Raw genomic sequence first — 19,269 nt, 5'->3', positions numbered from 1 at the left:
CTATAGTTTAATGAAAACATTTGATATAGGTCAACTGTTACAATAGCAGATTGTAATGCTATTATCAGAATGAAAACAGCAGTATTGCAAATAGTGTATTGGCCACAGTCCCAAAGTGCTATGCCCTGTGAAGAGACCCAAAGTGGCCAAGCAGCTGGAATGGAAGTGGCTGTAGTGTGGGTGGTCGCGTCGGGCCCTCAGGGTGGCTATCCCATCTCACCATTGCTCACGCCTCAGCGATGATGAGATGGGGGCCTCCTACTTACACCCAGCACGTCTGCCCTTTCCGACAGAAAAATGGAGGGCAGAGTGGTGCATAGAACAGAGGAATTAGGCTAAATTGATCTTTACCCACAGCATTGCTAGTTAATCCTGATTTCACTTCTCCCGCCGGCTGCAACACACACGAGGCCCTGCCGGACCGGCTCTGATTAAACGGAAGCCGTGTTTTAATTATTCAGCACCACACTTGTGGCCATTAGATTATCATCTCTGCTTATTAACCATTGCTTTAAAGATAGCTAAGCAGACAACACTCATAGAAGGCACCTTTATCCGGATGGGTGTTAGTGACATTTACTGTGCAAAAAATATCATGAAAACTCCTTAGCATGTAATACATTTTAGCGATCAAAATCAAAGCATAATAAAGAAAGGCAAGTGGAAATGCTTCTGATCGGCATATTTTAAATGCCTTGCTTCCTGCCAATCTTGCATCCGTTTCCAGAGAAGTGAAAGTTGCCCACTTTGCCAGCGCCTCTGTCAGCTGCCAGCTGTTACGTCCCTGGAAAAAGGGTCAGAAGGCTGCGGGTAGCTAATAGCCAGCCAGAAGCTGCCAGTGAGAACCGTCCCTCGTGGGTTTTAGCTGCCGGCTGATTGTCAGCCGAGAGCTACAAGTTCTGGTTTGATAAAAGCTAGCTATAGATTTCAAACCATCTTTTTTTTTTCCTTTTTCCATTTGTGCTCTGAAATTGTCATGCACTCCAAATGGAACTCTGTGAGCATGAGGGCCTTTGTTCTGCCTTGTTAGGCACCAGCAGTTAGAGTCCTCTCTAGACAGTCACTTTGCAGGGAGGGCCAGCGGGTGAGAGGAGGCGAGAGGGGAAGTGGGAAGGGAGGCATTGGGGCTGGATGAACTCACCAATGCCTGATGGCACATGGGCAGCCCTGAGTGAGAAGGTTGCATGCTTGGTCTGAGAGACAAGCTCAGACTCTCCGGCTGTTCCTGTGACGGCTGGGGGTGGGGTGGGATGTGCTTGTAAGTTAGAATCAGAATTTATTGACTGTAGCTCCTGAAATGAAATGAGTCACCAGCTCGATGTGCTGGGCATGAAATCCAAATCTCAAACTGCCTTAAGGCTCCCAACTGTTCCCATAGGCCAGCAATCAAGAATTACCTTCTCTGAGACACAGTGTGGATTTCTGTCTATTTCAGAGGGTCCGAGAAGCTGGGGGCGGGGGGAGGGGGGGCAGCAGGAATTCTGTACAATGCTGTGCTTTAAATTCAGGTGCTTAGGGGCTGTCATGAGCAATGCATCAACAGTGAAAAATAAACACCCAGCAGAAGCCGGCTTTGAGTTAAGGCGAAGGCACAATAAATTTCAACTGGTTAAATTAATCGCTCGCTGCTTGTTGTGAATATTAATCCCAGGGAGGGAGCTGGCTTCAACCCAATCAAAAGACAAGTGAAAACTGAAAACAGAAACACATTTGGGATCTTCAGAGGGAAGGCTGACCTGAGAGCCAAGTGGGGAGGCTGAGTCCCAAAGAGAAGCAGGTTTTGAAAAACAGCCCCTCCTCCTTGCAGGCCCAGCTGTGCTGTGATAACCAGCTCACCTGCCCTCAGCCCTCACCTGTCCCCTCCAGGGCTCTCCAGGGTCTTCCCTGAGGGTGTAGAACTGGGGTGGGGAATGTCTGGCCCACGGGCCATATAAGGCCCACAAAATCACTTGGTCTGGCCCTGCCAAGGCATGAGGGATGAGTTAGTTAAATGTTTGACCAAATAGAGCAGGCTAATTTTTAAGTTGATAATTTTTTATGGCCCTCGAATGATGTTAAAAATATCCAAATGGCCCTTGGCAGGAAACGGTTTCCCACCCCTGGTGTAGAAGATGAAAGAGCCAAGACTCCCGGTGTTGTGTTGTGTTTTTATTGTGTGTGGTAAAATATATACAACATAAAATTTATTGCTTTAATCATTTCCAAACATACAATTCGTTGGCATTAAGTATATTCATATTGTTGTGCAACCATCACCACTATCAGTTTCCAGAATTTTTTCATCACCCTAAGCAGATACTCCACACCCGTTAAGCAGTGGCTCCCCATTCTCCCTTCTCCCAGCGCCAGTAACCTCTCTTCCACTTTCTGTCTCCAAAGTTTGACCTCATATAATATTTATCCTTTTACGTCTGCCTGACTTCACTTAGCATAAGGTCAAATTTCATTCATGGCCTCTCATGGATCAGTCCTTTATTTCTTCTTAAGGCTGGATAATATTCATTTTCATGGATATACCACATTTTGTTTATTCATTTATCTATCAGTGAACAAATGGCTTGTTTTCATCTTGACTCCTGTGAATAGTCTGCAGTAAACATGGGTATACAAATATCTGTCTAAGCCCCCACTTTCAATCCTTCTAGGCACACACCCAGAAGAAAACAATTGCCAGATCATCTGTTGAACTTTTTAAGGAATCCCCAAATGGTTTCCTAATTTGTGTTTAATATTCGTAAAATTTCTGTTGTAACAGAAAGAAGAATATCATTACAAAGACATAAAAAGATGGCCACGTTTGGCATTTGGGGAACAGGGCTGCTCTTGGTGGCAGATGATGTTCACGGAATAACCTTGATGGGACACAGTTGGCCATGAAAGGTAAGCTCCCTTCCAATGGTCAGGAAGAGCAAGCTACCACCGAGAAAAGGAACTAGGAGGTTCTGCCTGCTGAAGTTGTAAGAATGTCATCTTCACTGGGGGTGTTGAGACAGGGCTCTGGGCCTGAATGGAGAGAAAGAGGAGATCTCTGGAAAGGGGAGGGGGGCAAGTTTTGTATCACCAAGGTCTGGGAATTGTAAGATGAAAGATGACCAGTAAGGAAACAGCCTAAGTGCCCATCAGTAGATGAATGGATTAGAAAACTGTGGTACATCTACACGATGGAATACTATGCTGCTGTAAAAAAGAAGGAACTCTTACCATTTGCAATGGCATGGATGGAACTGGAGAGCATTATGCTAAGTGAAACAAGCCAGTCAATGAAGGAAAAATACCACATGATCTCACTCATTCATGGATAATAAAGACCATTATAAACGTATGAACAATAATAGATACAGAGGCAGAGCTGCCTCAAACAGATTGTCAAACTGCAACAGGAAAGCCGGGGAGGGTTGGGGGGCAGGAGGGAGGGGGGTAAGAGATCAACCGAAGGACTTGTATGCATGCATATAAGCATAACCAATGGACATAAGACACTGGGGGGTAGGGGAGGCCAGGGGATTGTCAAGGGTGGGGAAAAAAAGGAGACATATGTAATACTCTTTGTAATACTTTAAGCAATAAAACAATAAAAATAAAAAAAAGAAAGATGACCAGTAAGATACTCACCAAGGCAACGACGGCCAATGAAGCTAGAATGCCACACAGTTCATTTTAAATTGCTTTCTCGGTCGGCCCTGGATGTCATTCCCTCCATTGTCCTGACACCTTCAGCTAAAATCTGTTATGTGCAAAGGAGTTGTGATGGTGACCCTTCCAGCGAATAGGGAAAAGGGGAGGGACAGGCAGGTGGGGCAGGGACTCTCCAATGTGGGGGGAGATGGCTGCACCCATATCCAGTGAGATCAGGAATTCAGAGTGCGAGGAAGCGAGGGGGACGGCAGCCGCTTGGCGTAGATATGAAAGGAAGAGGGAGTTGCAGACAACCAAGGACTCGGGCTTTGGGGTGATGCTGAGCAGGAAAACCAGAGCCGCCTGAAGCCGAGCATCCACGCTGAGCAGAGAAGCCCTGCTCCGTGAGTGCTCCAGCGGGCCGGACACCGAGACCCGCCCTCTCAGAGACAGGTTTCGGCAAAATGCACAGCCTGTGGACAGAAATGTCAGTTGCAGGGAGCTGGGGACACCGGACAGCTTAGATTAGCTCTCACTCCCAGCGCTGTGCATGCAGCACATCCGCAGCCAGGCGCTCCCGGCAGGGCTGAGCCCCGGGGCCGGACGGACCTGGAATGTGACCCGCTCAGACAGAAGCCGCCTCACTGCCACAGGACCTGCAAGCCTGTCAGCCTCGGGAGGCCACGTGGGAGCCAGAACTTTGATTCTAATGCTGGGATAGGGTCGCCTCTGTCTAGAGATGCATCTATAAAAGCACAGGGGTGGTTTCTCATCAAGACTGGAAGTCAGACTTGTGGATGGTGACCGAACCCACCCTGGGCAGGAAGATTCAGGTGTAGTTATATTATTCTCTAGTTACACTTTTACACAACAAGCTGAAAGGTTTGCTATCATTTCAGTCTGAGACAAGGCCTGGGCTTCTCCTCGCTGGGGCCTGGGAGAGCGGCCGGTGTGACTGGCCTGGTCCCGCCCTTCTGCTCCCAGCCGGCCCTTCATACCTGCACTGGGGCCCTGCTCACTAGTTTCAGTCTTCGAGGATATAACAGAAAGGGAAGGAATTGATACAAAAAGGAAATCCCTGTGGTTGTGAGTTGGAATTCTAGAGGCGTTGGGTGGGGAGCCAGGGAAAGCAGAAAGAAAACGACTTCATTGTTTAAGAAAACAACGGTTTGCAAATGGTAAGAATTCCTTCTCTCTCTTTTTTATAGCAGCGTAGTATTCCATTGTTTGGTTAGGAAGGAGAGGCGAGCTTCCCAGTGTAGTCTGGAAGAACTAAAGTGATCTGCAAAATGAGATGGCAGAAAAAAAAAAAGAAGAAGAAGCACAGACTAGTGCTCACACCGGTTTGGCTCAGTGGATAGAGCGTTGGCCCGTGGGCTGAAGGGTCCCGGGTTCGATTCCAGTCAAGGGCATGTACCTCGGCTGCAGGCTCAATCCCCCATGAATTTAGCCACTGTTTCTAAATAAATGTTCCTGAACTTTGCTATTAAAAAAAAAAAGATGAGACGGCAGGAATTTGGGACTTTTCCCAAGGCATCAAGGGAGACTAGTGTCCCATACCCAGAATAGCAAAAAAAAGGGGTCATGATAGACTCCAGAAAATGGCGAAGGTCAGGGCGTCCGGAGAAAGGTAACTTCAATGAGAAATTCTCTGTGACAAGCAAAGCTGAGGGTCCTCAGAACAGCTACTGCCCTCTGGCCCTGTGCTTTAGGCTCTTGCTCCTCAAACTGTGGTCCACAGAATAGTAGCATCAGTAGACCAAAGAGATTACTAACATGCAGAATCCCAGGCCTCAGATTCTGTCATTTAAAATGTATATGTACCCTTAAGTGTGATAAGAAATGTTTTAGGTCATCAGTCTGCAACTTTGGCTATACTTTGGAATTACCTAGGAAACTTAGAAAGACTAATAGCTCGCCGCCAGAGCTCTCAGGGGATTTTAATATGCAATGAAATCGGAGAACTGCTGCCTCAGAGGGGTCCAAATGGGCATTCTTCCGGCTGTGTCCCTGTGTATGGAGTGAGGTGTCCATGAGCCAGGGGTATACCGATAAACAGGCTCTCCGGGAAAAAATAAAATCTTATCTGATTGACATGTTTGCTAGCTCCCACTGTGGAAATATTCCCACCACATCATAGCTGATTTCAAGCTATCAGTGGGATTGCACTGCAAGTGGCGTAAGGAAGGGGTGACTCAGCTCTCAAGAGCGTGCTGGGCAGCACACCACTGTGTGGGCCAATGGGTGTGTGCACACTGAGCCACCCCCTCCTTCAGGACCGTGGAAATCCCCGCTCCTAGGCACGCCTCTTCCCAGAGGGGGTGGTACCATCAAACATGGGCCGGGCATTATACAGGCAGTCCCTCGTGTGCAGGATGCCCTGGTGTCAGGAAGACCCTGGGAGATGGGGTGAGTGTTCAGGCCTCCATTTGTACTTTTGTCCCATCCCTCCCTAAAGTACAGGAGCGGGCCTGCAGACTGGCATGCCCATTCTGAATTTGCAGCTCTTTGCTGAGCTCTCCTATGGTATGGTGACCCTCTATTACCAGCAAACATCCCCAATCCTTAAGAATCCTTTAACATGCCAGCTTGGGCTTAGGTGTGCTTTAGGGAATAAGGAGGAGAGACAATGCTCTGGCATTGGGTGAGGAAAGGGGAGAGAGGACAGAAGATGCTAGAGGCAAATGGACTTAAAGGGATTAAAAATATAAGTAGAGCCCGGCTGGTGTGGCCTAGTGGTTGAGCATCAACCTATGAACCAGGAGGTCACGGTTTGATTCCAAGGCAGGGCATATGCCTGGGTTGCAGGCTCGATCCCCGGGGGTGGGGGGTGGGGGGGCATGCAAGAGGCAGCCAATCAATGATTCTCTGTCATCATTGATGTTTCTGTCTCTCCCTCTCCCTTCGTCTCTGAAATCAATTTTTTAAAAAAGCATTCTTTAAAAAAAGATTATAAGTGGAAATGTGGAAATAAGCAGGAGAATATAACTCAACCCCCACCACCCCGCAGGACTCCTTGGAAATGCTGGAGAGGCTGCAGGACTTCCCACAGGATGTGGGAGCCTGATGAAGTCGTTTTGTTTGTAAAATAAGGATGATCTCCGAAGGCTGGAGGACCAGGGCAAAGCGTCCAGAGCCTGGAGTCAGACTGCACAGGTTAAAATCTCAGCTCCACCTTCTCCGACTCACCCTCTACCTCACCAGCGGGGGGGGGGGGGGGGGGGGGGGGGGGGGTGCGGGCTCAGACGCACTCAGAAGGCAGAGCAGAGGGTTGACCAGATCTGTGGCAAGAAAGGGTCTGGGAGGGCAAAGGGCTCAATTCCCAGTAGGGGGTGTGCAGGAGGCAGCCAATCGATGATTCTCATCATTGATGTTTCTATTCCTCTCTCCCTCTTCCTTCTTCTCTGAAATCAATAAAAATACATTTTTTTTAAAAAGACTTGGGAGCCTGGAAGTCAGTCAGCCAAGTCTGCTCAGAGGGGAGGGTTCAAGTGTCTCCCTGGCTCCCAAGCCTAATATTGTTGGGTCGCCTTGAAAGATCAGTCTGTCCAAAAACTATATCTCCCCCTAACTTAATGCCTAAAGTTTCCCCATTTAATGCATATCTTTGGGTTGTGCTTGCCCTACCTGCCACCACCACTCTCCCTTTCCTCCCTGCTTGGTACCCGATGTCTGAAATTCCTTTAATATGGAACAAAGGCTTTCATTTCATCGGTTAATGAGGCTTAAAATGCAAGCACCCCTCAGAGAGAGCATGCGATTTAAATTCACACCGTGCAACCTCTGTATAAACGAGTGACCAGGTTTTGATGAGGGAAAGGCAGGGGAGAGCATAAGGACACTAGAAAAAGCCATATTGGAGGAAGGGCAGACTAGAGAGGGAGAAGGGCACAGAAAGGAGATGAATCTGTGCGGCTTCAGTATATGCCCACTGCCCTCCTGGCCGCCTCCTCACGTGGGTGCCAGGCAGCACGGTGCAGGGCATGGGCATGGCCTTCTTAGGGAGTCATACGTGGTTTGAAACCCAGCTGTGCAGCCCTAGAAAGTACTTAACTTCCCGGCACCTTCATTTCCTCTCCTGTGAAATGAGGTTAATAATACCTGTTGTGCAGGCCTGCTTTGGGAATTTTTATTTTATTTTAATTGTGGTGAAATACACATGACATAAAATTTACCATCTTAACCATTTTAAGCGTAAAGTTCCATGGCATTAAGTGCATTCACATTTTGTGCAACCATCACCACCATCCATCTCCAGAATTCTTTTCATCTTGCAAAACCAAAACTCTATACCCATTAAATAGTAACTCGCCATTCCTCCCTCTCCCCAGCCCTTGGCAACCACCATTCTAATTTCTGTCTCTATAAATCTGATTACTCATAGCTCATATAAGTGGGATGATTCCATACTTGTCCTTTATGACTGTCTTGTCCTTTTATGACTTACTATAATGTCCTCCCGGTACATCCATGTTGTAACACATGTCAGAATTTCCATCCTTTTCAAGGCTGAGTAATATTCCATTGCATGCATATAGCACTTTTGTTTACCTGTTCATTCGTCCAACACTTAGTTGCTTCTACCTTTGGCCTGCTGTGAATAACACTGCTTGCACAAGGTGTACAAACACCTCTTCTAGACCCTGCTTTCAATGCTTTTGGGTAGATGCCCAGAAACGAAATTGCTGGGTAATATGGTAATTCTATTTAAATTTTTTGAGGGCCCATCACACTGTTCCCTATAGTAGCCGCACCATTTTACATTCCCACCAACAGTGCATAGGGTTTCAATTTCTCCACATCATTGCCAACACTTGTTATTTTCTATTTTTTCTAATAACCATCCTAATTTTTAAATGTAACCTCAATAAAGCTGCCCGTGTACATGTCCAAAAGTCAACCAATTGAGTACATCCAACTAGAGAACACTTGGAGAATTATTTACCATAGATTCTTTATTATAGATTTTCTTGCAGGGACCCAGGGATGGTCCACCTGCTTTCCCGCTGCCACATGGGCCCTTGCTGCCGCCCCCCCCCTCCCCCCCCCCCGTGTCTCCTCCACCCCCCCTGCTGGGCTCATGCTTTTCCCTTCCAAGGGGAACTTTATCATCACCCCCTTCCAAACGCTCCTCTCTCCTCGGACTTGGCCTGCTGAGTCCACCCCCATAAGAAGCACAGTCTGGTCTCTCTGCTTTTTTCTCTTTAAAAGCAACTATCTGGAGTTCTGCTGAACAAATATCTCCACTTCATTATAAAGATAATAACAAACACTTGGCACATAGTAGACACTCGTTAAATGGTAGATAGCCTTATAGTGCCGATCTCATTAAGTGAGCAAAAGCATAAAGTTCTTAGAGCCCTGCTGCACTTAACCAGCACCATCGGCGGGTTAGCTATGGTCATTGTGGTGGTAGCAATGGGGAGCCCGGGTGCCAGGTCATCGTCGTTTTTTAGCAAGAGAAGCTGCCAACAACTTTGGGTCCAGTTGACCACGAGGGGAGTCACCTTGGAGTGGATCACCTTTGGTTTTCCTCCGAACTTTAGAGTGCTCCCCGTTAAATACGCATGTGGAAGGTGGGTAGACACCCCGGGCCCTAGGAATCCCATGTGGCAGGACCTTTTACAAAGGCTGTTCCCCATGTCCCCTCCATGGGGGGGAGGAGGGGAGTAAACCTGTACTGGTGCTGAGGAACCACTTGGAAGGGAAAAGATGGAGAGCTAGCCTTTCCCTGTGAGAGTCTGCCTTACCAGGACCCCTTTGCTAGATGCATTAGGTCCTGACTGAATCTGCGGACAGGACAGGACAGTTCCAAAGGGGAACTTGCCAAGAAGGAAGAAGGCCCTGGGCTAGTGGTGGCAGGGTCCTCGGGCAGGAGGGGGGGGGGGCAGGGGGGGAGAGAGGATGACGGATTCTGGCTTCTGCCTGGGTCTGGACTTGAAGAGCCCACCCCAGCGGGAGAAGAAGCCACCGGTGGACTCTCAGCTCTGCCGGCTCGCTGGTTTGGAGCTGCCCTGCATCTCCACCGTTTGCTTCGGAAAGGGACACAGAACATGCTAAGAACCTTTCGGTGTGCATGCCTAGCACCTAGCTCTGTCTGGAATAAAGCAGGTGCCCCTGAGGGCTGTGGCAGGACAGACACGGGGAGCCTGGACATTTCTGCTCTGCCTCCTGACTGCGTGAGGAGAAGCTGTGGGCGGTGGCCAGCGCTGTGGAAGTGCGGTCCACCTCTGAGCAAGGCCACTGTCAGGGCAGTGCTGCGGTGCCGGACCGAGTGTGCTCTTCCGTGATGTGTCATAGCTCTACTCTGCCCTTGCAACACTCGGAATCATAGCATTTAAAAATGAAAAAGCAAGGCTTGTCCAAGCAGTGAATCGTTTCCTTTCCCCTTCCTTTCTATTAATAGATTAATGCCGTGGATGGAAAGTTTTTGAGCATTAAATCCAAATGGTTTTGTTTTTTGTTTTGTTTACAGAGATGGGGAAGAACTGACCTTTATTTAATTAGCCTTTTGCAAGAATACTGAGCAAACTGCAGAATCTGGCAGCCAAGTCCTCTCCTCCTAGACTTCAAGGGAGAGGGCTGACCCACATCGTGATTACCTATTATTCATTCCAGCGGCCATCACCCCATAAACACAGCACCACAGCCTCAGCCCCACCCTCTTATTGCCTACACCTTTTCTTCCCGCTCTAGAACATTGTCAAGAGTTGTGCAAAGAAAGCAAGTTACCTGAGTCCCACCTGAGCGTGTAGGAAGGCCGACTGCACAGGGCCATGGAGGCAGGAAAAGCAACGCCCTCTTCTGCAGTGGGAAGGTTCTGGAATCCTTCACCCCGCACTGGCTGTGTGACCTCGGAGAAGTTACTCCCTGAGCCTGGGATCCCTCACAGATAAATGGGAACGACAGCAAACGCAGTTCGCGGGACTGTGTGGAGGAGGAAGTGCACTGACAGGGAGTGCATGGTGGGTCCTCAGTGAAGAGCTCCTCTCCTGGGCAGCAGCTAACAGGGCGTGTGTGTGTGTGTGTGTGTGTGTGTGTGTGTGTGTGTGTGTGTGAGAGAGAGAGAGAGAGAGAGAGAGAGAACCTGAAAACCAGCTCCCAGTGGGGACTCCTGGGGCCGGAAGTGCTCATTCCCCAGACTCCCTGACACTTCCCCTGGGATCGTATTTCACTGTGACTGATTGGGGCACATTCCAACCCAAGTTACTCATGTGCAGGACACCCTCTCTAAACAGCTTCACCTCAGGCTGCCTTGCAGTAGAGGGCCCAGCAAAGGCTCCTGGGTAGAAACATGAACTCGTTCCCCAGGTGCCTGCCTCTCGGCTTAGACTAAGTTGAGACAGGAGGCAGGCCCTGCGAACAGCAATTAAAAGCAACACTTCAGCGCTTGGATTCTTCCTACAGGACCCTTGGGCCCCCACATCTGGGGAAGTGGTGGGAGAAATTTAAAAAAATAGCCCCCCTTGTTCTTCCTCATGGGTTGTATTCCAAAGGTAGTACTTGGCAGGAGCACCTTCCAGGGTTTTCCCAATCCCTTTAAGGGCATCTAAGGGAAATGAAAAATATGTTCACCCTACCCTTTTCTTCACTCTCCCTCTTGTGTCCTCCCCTTGCCATTCTCCTCATTCCTGTTCTCATCTCCTAACACTGACAGCTTTTTCAAAGTGTTCTGGTACCAAGCAGTCCACAGAGAATGCTATTTCTTACAAAAAAAAAGAAAGAAAGAAAAAAAAAAGAAAAAGAAAAAAAAGATCTTATATAATAAAAGCTTAATATGCTAAGTGTCTGGTTGTCAGGTAGGCTGTTCAACCAATCAAAGTGTAATATGCTAATGATATGCTAAGGCTGCTCAACCACTCACTGTGATGTGCACTGACCACCTGGGGGCAGACCAGTAAGTTAGCTTGCTGCTGGGGTCCAGACAATCGGGACTGAGCAAGATGGGCTGGACATGCCCTGGAGCCCTCCTGCAGTCCCTCCCCAGCTGGCCAACCTCCCGTGTCCCTCCCCGGCCCCTATCGTGCACTGGTGGGCTCCCTCGGCCTGGCCTGTGCCCTCTCACAATCCGGGAACTCTTGGGGGATGTCGGAGAGCTGGTTTTGCCCCAATGGTGGAACAACCAGTTGCTATGATGTGCACTGACCACCAGGAGCAGACACTCAATGCAGGAACTGCCCCCTGGTGGTCAGTGTGCTCTCACAGGGGGAGCGCTGCTCAGCCAGAAGCTGGGCTCACGGCTGGCGAGATCAGCGGCGGTGGTGGGAGCCTCTCCCACCTCCACAGCAGTCGGACATCCCCTGAAGGCTCCCGGACTGCGAGAGGGCACAGGTTGGGGCTGAGGCACTCCCCTCCAAGTGCACAAATTTTGTGCACTGGCCCTCTAGTTTTAATAATAACCCTGGCAGGTATGTTCAATGGTGAGAGCTTCAGCCCAATTCTCTGTCAAGGGCACATAGCTGGGTTGCAGGTTTGATCCCCAGCCCCAATCAGGCATGTGAAGGAGGCAACCAATTGATGTGTCTCTCTCAATTGATCTTTCTCTCTATCCCTCTCTCTCCCCTCCCTTGATCCCTCCCTCCCTCTCTTCCACTCTTTCTAAAAAATCAGTGGGAAAAATATCCTGGAGTGAGGATTAACAACAACAACAACAACTAATAATAATGATGATGATGATAATAATAATTTGAGGCAGAAAGTTCAAGGCCAAGTTAATTTTACTACTTTTTAATCTTTGTTCTTTTTAATGAATAAAGTACTATATGCTTATTGTGGGGGGAGGGGGTAATCAAACAACTCAGATGTGTATATAGCATAAAAGCCATTCAATCTCATTTAGTCTCTTCAATCCCATTCCCTGGAGGCAACAACCACTTAACAGTAGGGCATGAATTCTTCCAGAAATTTCTGTCACTTTTCATCATTTGACAAATATATAGGGACTAGAGGACCGGTGCACGAAAGTGGTGCACTTGGGGGTGGAGGTTGTCCCTCAGCCCGGCCTGCACCCTCTCACAGTCCGGGAACCCCATGATCGATTGCCCCAAAGAGGTAGGCCCTCCCTCTTTGTGGCGATTGTGGAGCCCCCTGATTGATGGATCGCCCCACCAGCCATGGCCTGGGCCTCCCTCTGCAGGGCAATCATGGGGCGATGGCCAGGCCCCTGACCAATCACATTGCACCCTCCTTGGCTGGCCTGGCGCCAGTGAGTGTCATGGTGTGATCATCCGGATGGTTCCGCTATTCAGCCATTTGGTCAATTTGCATATTACCCTTTTACTATTATAGATTGCCTCTTATGCTCTGGACAGTGTACTAGCTAGGAGCTGGGACCAGTGGTGAACAAACAAATCTAGATATTTATGAATGTATTTATCTGTCATATATATTGGCAAAAATGAGATCATGTTTATATTAAATAATATCCACTTTTCTATGTAGAAAGAAATATACAGTGGGGCCTTGACTTACGAGTGTCCCGACTAACGAGTTTTTCGAGATAGGAGCCGTCTCTCGGCTGATTTTTTGCTTTGAGTTGTGAGCTAAAATTCGGGTTATGAGCCAGCTTCAGATACCCCACCGCTAGTTGGCGCAGCGAACGTCACAGTGAATGCCACAACATCAGCCCAGCATAACATGTCTCACTCATTCACTTTATGATTTGACATACGAGTAATTTGAGTTACGAGCTCCGTCACGGAACGAATTAAACTCTTAAGTCAAGGCCCCACTGTATACGTAAATATTTATGGTTTTTAACAGCTGTGTAGTATTTCATTGGAAGGCTATATCACAATGTAGACAACCTGCATGTGCTATTTTAAAACCAAGCAGCATCCCTCTGCTTGAGGAATAGAGAGCAGTCCCCTTCGCATGCCCTGAGCAGAGCCTGGCCGTCTGGCTGGGGAGGCTCTGGGGCCTGTGCCCTGCACCAGGATGGAGAGACTGCGGTCCACAGGAGGCAGGCCGAGCACCAGGAGCAGAGTGCCTGCCGAGGCCCCAGATGTGGTGCCCAGCTGGCCAGTGCCATAACTGAGCTCACACCCAATCCCTCTGATTCCAAGACTCCAGCCACCGCAGCTTTCACCACACACCGATGCCCTGGTCATCTTGTCTCCAGCATCAACTTCGGCAATAAATTCCGTAGGCTATTGGTTAAATGGGAGAAGGAGAAAATAAGCTTGAGGTCATGAAAAATGCACTCACATATGTGTGCGTGGTGGAGAGGGTTATTTATGGATTGACTTTAGAGAGAGGAAAGGAGTGAACGAGATGAATCAATTTGTTGTTCCACTTATATATGCATTCATTGGTTGATTCTTGTAAGTGCCCCGAGGCAGTATCGAACCTGTAACTTTTGCATATCGGGACAACACGCTAACCAACTGAGCTACCCAGCCAGGCAGTGTTTTCTTAAAAGTAGTCATTTTTTCTCCTGGGCCGGGTGGTTCAGTTGGTTGGAGGGTCATCCTGTACACCAAAAGGTTTTGGGTTCGATTCCCAGTTAGGGCACAAACCTAGGTTGCAGTTTTGATCCCCCATCGGGGTGTGTATGGGAGGCAACTGAATGTTTTTCTCTCACATTGAAGTTTCTCTCTCTCTCTTTTCCTCTCTCTCTAAAATCAATAAAAACGTGTCCTCTGGTGAGCATGAAAAAAAGTCATTTTTTCGTGCCTGTCAATGGGGCAGAGGGGGTGTGTCTGTTGTGTGTGTGTTTGTATATGTGTACATGTGTCTATGTGTCTATGCACGTGCCCGAGCTCGCAGGGTCTGGGTGAGCAATGATGGTGTTGCCAGCAGTTAGAAATATCAAGAAGCCCTTGCTTTAGACTCCTCCCCACTCTGTGTCCCCAGTCTCCTCCCTGGAGCCGATAATGAATAACCCATCTTCACACCCAAGTTCAACCCCCTCCCCAGGCACCTCTCGGGCCGAGGCCCAGGCTGCGGGACATTCCCAGCAGATGCTGAGCTGGGTGGTGGAGGCAACATTGCAGCCTAATTGGTCGGTGGCCTTTTCTAGTGAATGAAGGAGGTTTCTGTTTTAAGAAATAAAGTGACTCCTCGGCTGTTGATTCACTGCCCACAGGGGAGCCTTGTGAGCGGAGGCTTCCTAGCCCCGGTAGAAATTTGCATACAACTTCCACTTCCTGCTTCGGAGCCGGTTCCGCCGCTTACCTGGGCCTGGAGGGCGGCGGCGGCGGCGGGAGCAGCCCAGGTGCGGGCACCGGGAAGGAGAGCGCGACCACCTGCGGCAGGTCTGCCCGCCGCGGTCCGCAGGTAAGTGCTCCGACGGGCGCTGCCCGGCCTGGCTCCGTCCCCGCTGACCCATTTCAAACGCCCGCGTCCTCCTGTCCTGAATGCGCTGCCTTCCTTTCCCTCCTCCCTCTCCCCACCTTGTGCTTGGAGACCAAGTCGCGCTGAGAAAAGGACCGTGACGTCTCTGCTGTGGAAAGGGGGGTTGGCATTCCAGACCGGCCCGGGAGACGAGGTCTGGGGCTGGAGGCTCGCACACGGGCGGTTCGAGGCTGCCCGCGACCCACTTGCGGGAGCACTTCGCGTCCCCACGAGTTTCCATGCAGAATGCAGGCCCCCTCCTCCTCCGAGAGCCCGGGCTGGCGGAGATTCTCCGTCCTTGGCCTCCGGCCCCGGGAGGCGTCAGCGGCCGAGGTGGGAAGGGACGCCCAAGTGTTCCTGATCCCTGTTTCCTGCAGGGGAGAGATCGACGCTCCATTCTGGGCCTGAAATGCGGCCCAGCTCCGTGCTGGCTCCGGCCGCCCCCAGCCCCTCTCCCCCGCCCTCCTCCCCGCCAACCACCCAGACATCTGCTGGCCCTGGACAGAGCCTTCAGGGAGAAACAGCAGGAAATGCTATTACTTTATCTTAGAAGGTAATCAAGCTCCTTGTGTCTTTTAAGTTTAAGATGGTCTCTGAGAATAAGGGGTTATTTTTAAATGAGCAGGAAAAAAAAGAGAGCAAGTAATAATGATAAAAAGAGGACAAAAAAACTTGGTTCCAAGTTCTCGCTCCGCTTCTTGCTGGCTCTGAGTCTTTGGCAATTCCCTTCGGTTTCCCTAGGCCTGGATTTCTTCATCAATAAAATGTGTGGGGCTGAGGGGTGGTGGTGGTGAACTAACATGATTTTGTCTAAATTCCTTTCTAATAAAATAAAACTAGGGTAATGGGAGTCCCAGAGGGGAGCCGTGATGGGTGGTCTTAGAAGCCTTGTTTACGGCTTCTTCAAATATATTAATTTTTACCTCCTGCTGCTAGATGGTTAGTCACTGGAGGACAAGGATGTTTCTTAATCCTTTTCGACCCCCTGGCCCCCATGATACTATCAAACAGCCCCTCTGTGCTCAGGATCCTTCCACACGAGCTGCTTTCATTTCTGTGTCACTCGTCTGCTCTCAAGGCAAAAGGTAAACCCGTGGTCTGGGTGTAAGGCTTTGAGAAAGCTGGGCAGCCACAGGGCTCTGCGGGAGGGCTGCCTGGAATTTAGGCAGTAATCCTGGCTCTAGTTCCATAGGAGAAAACAGGGGATTCCTGGAGTTAGTTCATATCCCGTTCGGGGTACGCAGGAAGAGCTGTCCTGTGCACTTGCCCAGAGTCGAGGCAGGACAGAGAGCTGGCAGAGGCGGCGTTGCTGGAAACACGCCCGGGGAGGCCAGTCACTGTGTGCGGGGCCTCTCATGGGAGCCGAAAGGAAGCTGCAAAGCACATCCTGATACCATGTAAGGGTGATGACTATGACAGGACCCACAGAATCCTTAACCTTTTCCAAACCACTCCTTTCTGTTGTCGTTATTGTTTCTTTTGGGCAATGACTCTGTCAGACCAGTTCAGACGGGCCGTGGCTGACTGGGATGGCTGACGCAGGGCTTCTGGGATTGCTCAACCGTTTCTGTGGAATATCCAGGCCCCGGTATAGTCCTCATCATGTTTTTAAATGGCTCTCCCTATCCCCCTGGGATGAGAGGTCAGGAATTTCAAGATGTTTTCCTTGTGACGAGTGACTGATTTTATTTTCAAGTAATGATGCTCCATTATCTGAAATCAGGCTAACCGTTGTTCGGCCGCCAGCCTCGTTTTGATCCAGGGAGACCACCCACAGTTACTCTTAACCTGGCGTTGCAGCTCCAAGGCCGTTGCGGGGAGCCTGCGGAGCCGGACAGTGAGTGGCTGCTCTGCTCATTGTGTGGGGCGGGCTGACTAGAAGTGAAGTCTGGGCAGTGAACCAGCTTGTCCGGGAAAAGGTTCTTAACTCCGGAACACTCACTTCTGGAGGGTGCAAAGCCAGTTTCTCTCAGGATTAAGGAGTTGGTGACTTTAAAATGCCCTGAAAATGAAAGGATCCCTGGTTGGTGTGGCTCAGTTGGTTGGAGCTTCGTCCTGTGCACCAAAAGGTGGTGGTGGTTCTGGTCAGGGCACATACCTGGGTGTGTGCTGCAGGCAGCCAATGATGTTTCTCTCACATTGATGTCTCTCTCTCTCTCTCTCTCTCTCTCTCTCTCTCTCTCTCTCTCTTCCTCTCTCCCCCTCTCTCCCTTCCTCTCTCTCTCCCTTCCTCTCTCTTAAATCAATTTTAAAATAAATAAAAGTGAAAAATTAAATTCATTAAAAAATAAAAGGAAGAGGAGAAGGCAGTCATGTTTGCAGGCTTTCTTTAATAGACACTCAGAAAGATAGATTAGGTGGGTAGTTTGTCTAAATGAAATCTATGTGTTTTTACACATTGTAGAATCGAAATCTCAGAAATATCTTGAATTCAAATCACTTTTCTGCTGTGGGCAATTTTAGATTGGTCTTAAAAACATGACATGAATTGGAGACAACTGATGCAGAAAAGAACACCAATGAGGCACTTTACACTTTAAATTCCTTTCAGATCCCAGGAAATGACCCCTAATGTTTGATCACATTTCCTTATCAAAACAATCCTGCAGTCTTTGGTGCAAAAGCATCTGAGGATCGGAATCAAGAAGCTCCCACCGTGGGCCTCTCTCATTTCTTCCCCGTGAATTGTCACAAGGTATTTTTAGTTCGTGAAACCCAGGCTGTCCTTTCTCCCTCTGACATTCTTTGTGTCTCTGGCCCAGCAGGCCTCCTGCTCCGCCAAATGTGCTTCTATGTCTGAGTGCTCGGCTTGCTCTGTGCGTGCGTGTGTGTGTGTGTGTGTGTGTGTGTGTGCGCCTGTGTGCGTGTGTGCTTGCGCGCGTCCGTGTGCGTGCCTGTGTGTGCGCGCCTGTGTGTGCCTGTGTGTGCGCGCCTGTGTGTGTGTGTGTGTGTGTATGCACATGCGCAGATGTGTACACAGACCTTCCAGGAGACCAGAAGTTATAAACTGGCCAGGGGAGGTGAGTGGGCTGTGACCCTCTGAGCTGTGCCAGTTTGGCTGGGTTCCCTAATAAGGCAGCTGTAATCAAGCTGTTTGGGACTGACCAGGCCCCCAGCCCGCGTGTCCCCCTCCCTTCCAATCCACAGACCTGGCTGGCTGGTGTCTCAGCAGCTCCTTCATGGGTGAAGGAAACTCGGCTCTTCTCTCCTCGCAGTTTTCCTGTGCTCAGGTTTCGGGTGTTTTTCCTTCCCCCCTCCCAGGGTCACCAGGTCTCTCTCAGTCCCTGAACTCCCTTCCCCCTCTGATGTCTGCTCAGACTCTTCCTGGCTTACCAGCTTACCTCTAACACTCTTACCTGGATTCCCTCTTTCCTTTCCTTCCCACTGCCACTTCTCACACCCACAAATACATAAAACTCACAGTTAAGTGTCTCCTACACCAACAAAGGGTACATTTTTACAAATGTCCTTCAAGGTTTCTCCACTGTCCTTGTTTCTCTTCTCTTCTGTTCTCCTTTCTTCCTTCCTCTCCCTTCCTCTTTCTCTCCTGATTTTTCCCTTCTGCCCCTTCTTCTTCACTCTGGGTCCTGGACTGAATTAAGAATCGCAAATGTGTGGGTAGAGAAGTCTTATCTGAAACAAACAAACAAACATCCCCTGGGCTGTTTCGAGGTTGTTCTCTAAATGTTTATTATCAGTGTCCAACGTGGCGTAGACAGCCCATTCCCATTAGCCCATCGCCTCCTTGTCTAACAGCTCAGGGGAGTTCCAGAGCGGACTTCTTCAAATCAGGCCTGTCACGCTGTGCTGCCCTTAGCCTGACGCTGAGGCGTACAGTGCAGGGTCTGAACAAGGGCCAGTAAATGTTCCCTGGTCTCCAGGGCTCACCACTGCTTCTAATCCTCTGGCAAACCAAGTGGAAGAACTGTTCTGTCTGGGAAATTCTGCAAGTAAACTTGGAAGTATTTATTCACTGGAATTTGACCCTGAGCCAAACAGTTCACTCTAAACCAACTTCCACTAAGCAAGCCGATGTCATGAAAGTTTGCATGCATTTGGACAGTAAACAAAGAACATTAACGAGTTTAAATATTTTTTGTTAAAATCCATGACTTTTAGACATAAGAGAACTACTCCCTTGGGAATGAAGTAAGACCTGGAGTGTCTGTAATTAAAAGTATTTGTAATTGGATCCAAGGATCCTCCCAGCTATAAAATTATATATTTATTTTTAAAGCCCACCTGAAATATTCATGCTCTCTGACCCTATTGTTGACCCAAAGAATGCTTTAAAAAGACCCAAGCAGCTGGTGAACAGCC

General features: G+C 49.2%; 1 protein-coding gene and 1 long non-coding RNA gene across 9 annotated transcripts in view; one reads left to right on the top strand and one right to left on the bottom strand.

Moving 5' to 3' along the window:
• Nucleotides 1-1,060: 1,060 nt before the first annotated feature.
• Nucleotides 1,061-10,649, bottom strand: LOC111825020. The gene is made up of 2 exons (XR_002828116.1): nucleotides 10,348-10,649; nucleotides 1,061-1,292 (listed from the first exon to the last, which is right to left on the bottom strand). It is a non-coding gene; the product is annotated as an uncharacterized LOC111825020 (long non-coding RNA).
• A 4,020-nt stretch (nucleotides 10,650-14,669) lies between these two features.
• The window catches only part of TRAF3IP2 (TRAF3 interacting protein 2), a 40,131-nt gene continuing 35,531 nt past the window's right edge, over nucleotides 14,670-19,269 (top strand). Inside the window, exons 1-2 of one of the 8 annotated variants that reach the window (XR_002828114.1) lie at nucleotides 15,396-15,502; nucleotides 15,886-16,034. Coding sequence is in view for 3 of the 8 variants with exons in the window: in XM_023750126.1 (XP_023605894.1) it covers nucleotides 15,480-15,502; nucleotides 15,886-16,034 (172 nt within the window). In the remaining 5 variants the exon portion in view is untranslated. Of the gene's footprint in view, nucleotides 14,893-15,379; nucleotides 15,503-15,885; nucleotides 16,035-17,500; nucleotides 17,645-19,269 lie in introns of those variants that run through there. The other 7 variants (XM_023750126.1, XM_023750124.1, XM_023750125.1 and 4 more) reach the window with 7 other exon arrangements.

The sequence above is a fragment of the Myotis lucifugus genome, unplaced genomic scaffold (assembly GCF_000147115.1).
Source record: "Myotis lucifugus unplaced genomic scaffold, Myoluc2.0 scaffold_11, whole genome shotgun sequence".
NCBI lineage: Eukaryota > Metazoa > Chordata > Mammalia > Chiroptera > Vespertilionidae > Myotis > Myotis lucifugus.
This window is presented reverse-complemented; position numbering and strand designations above follow the sequence as displayed.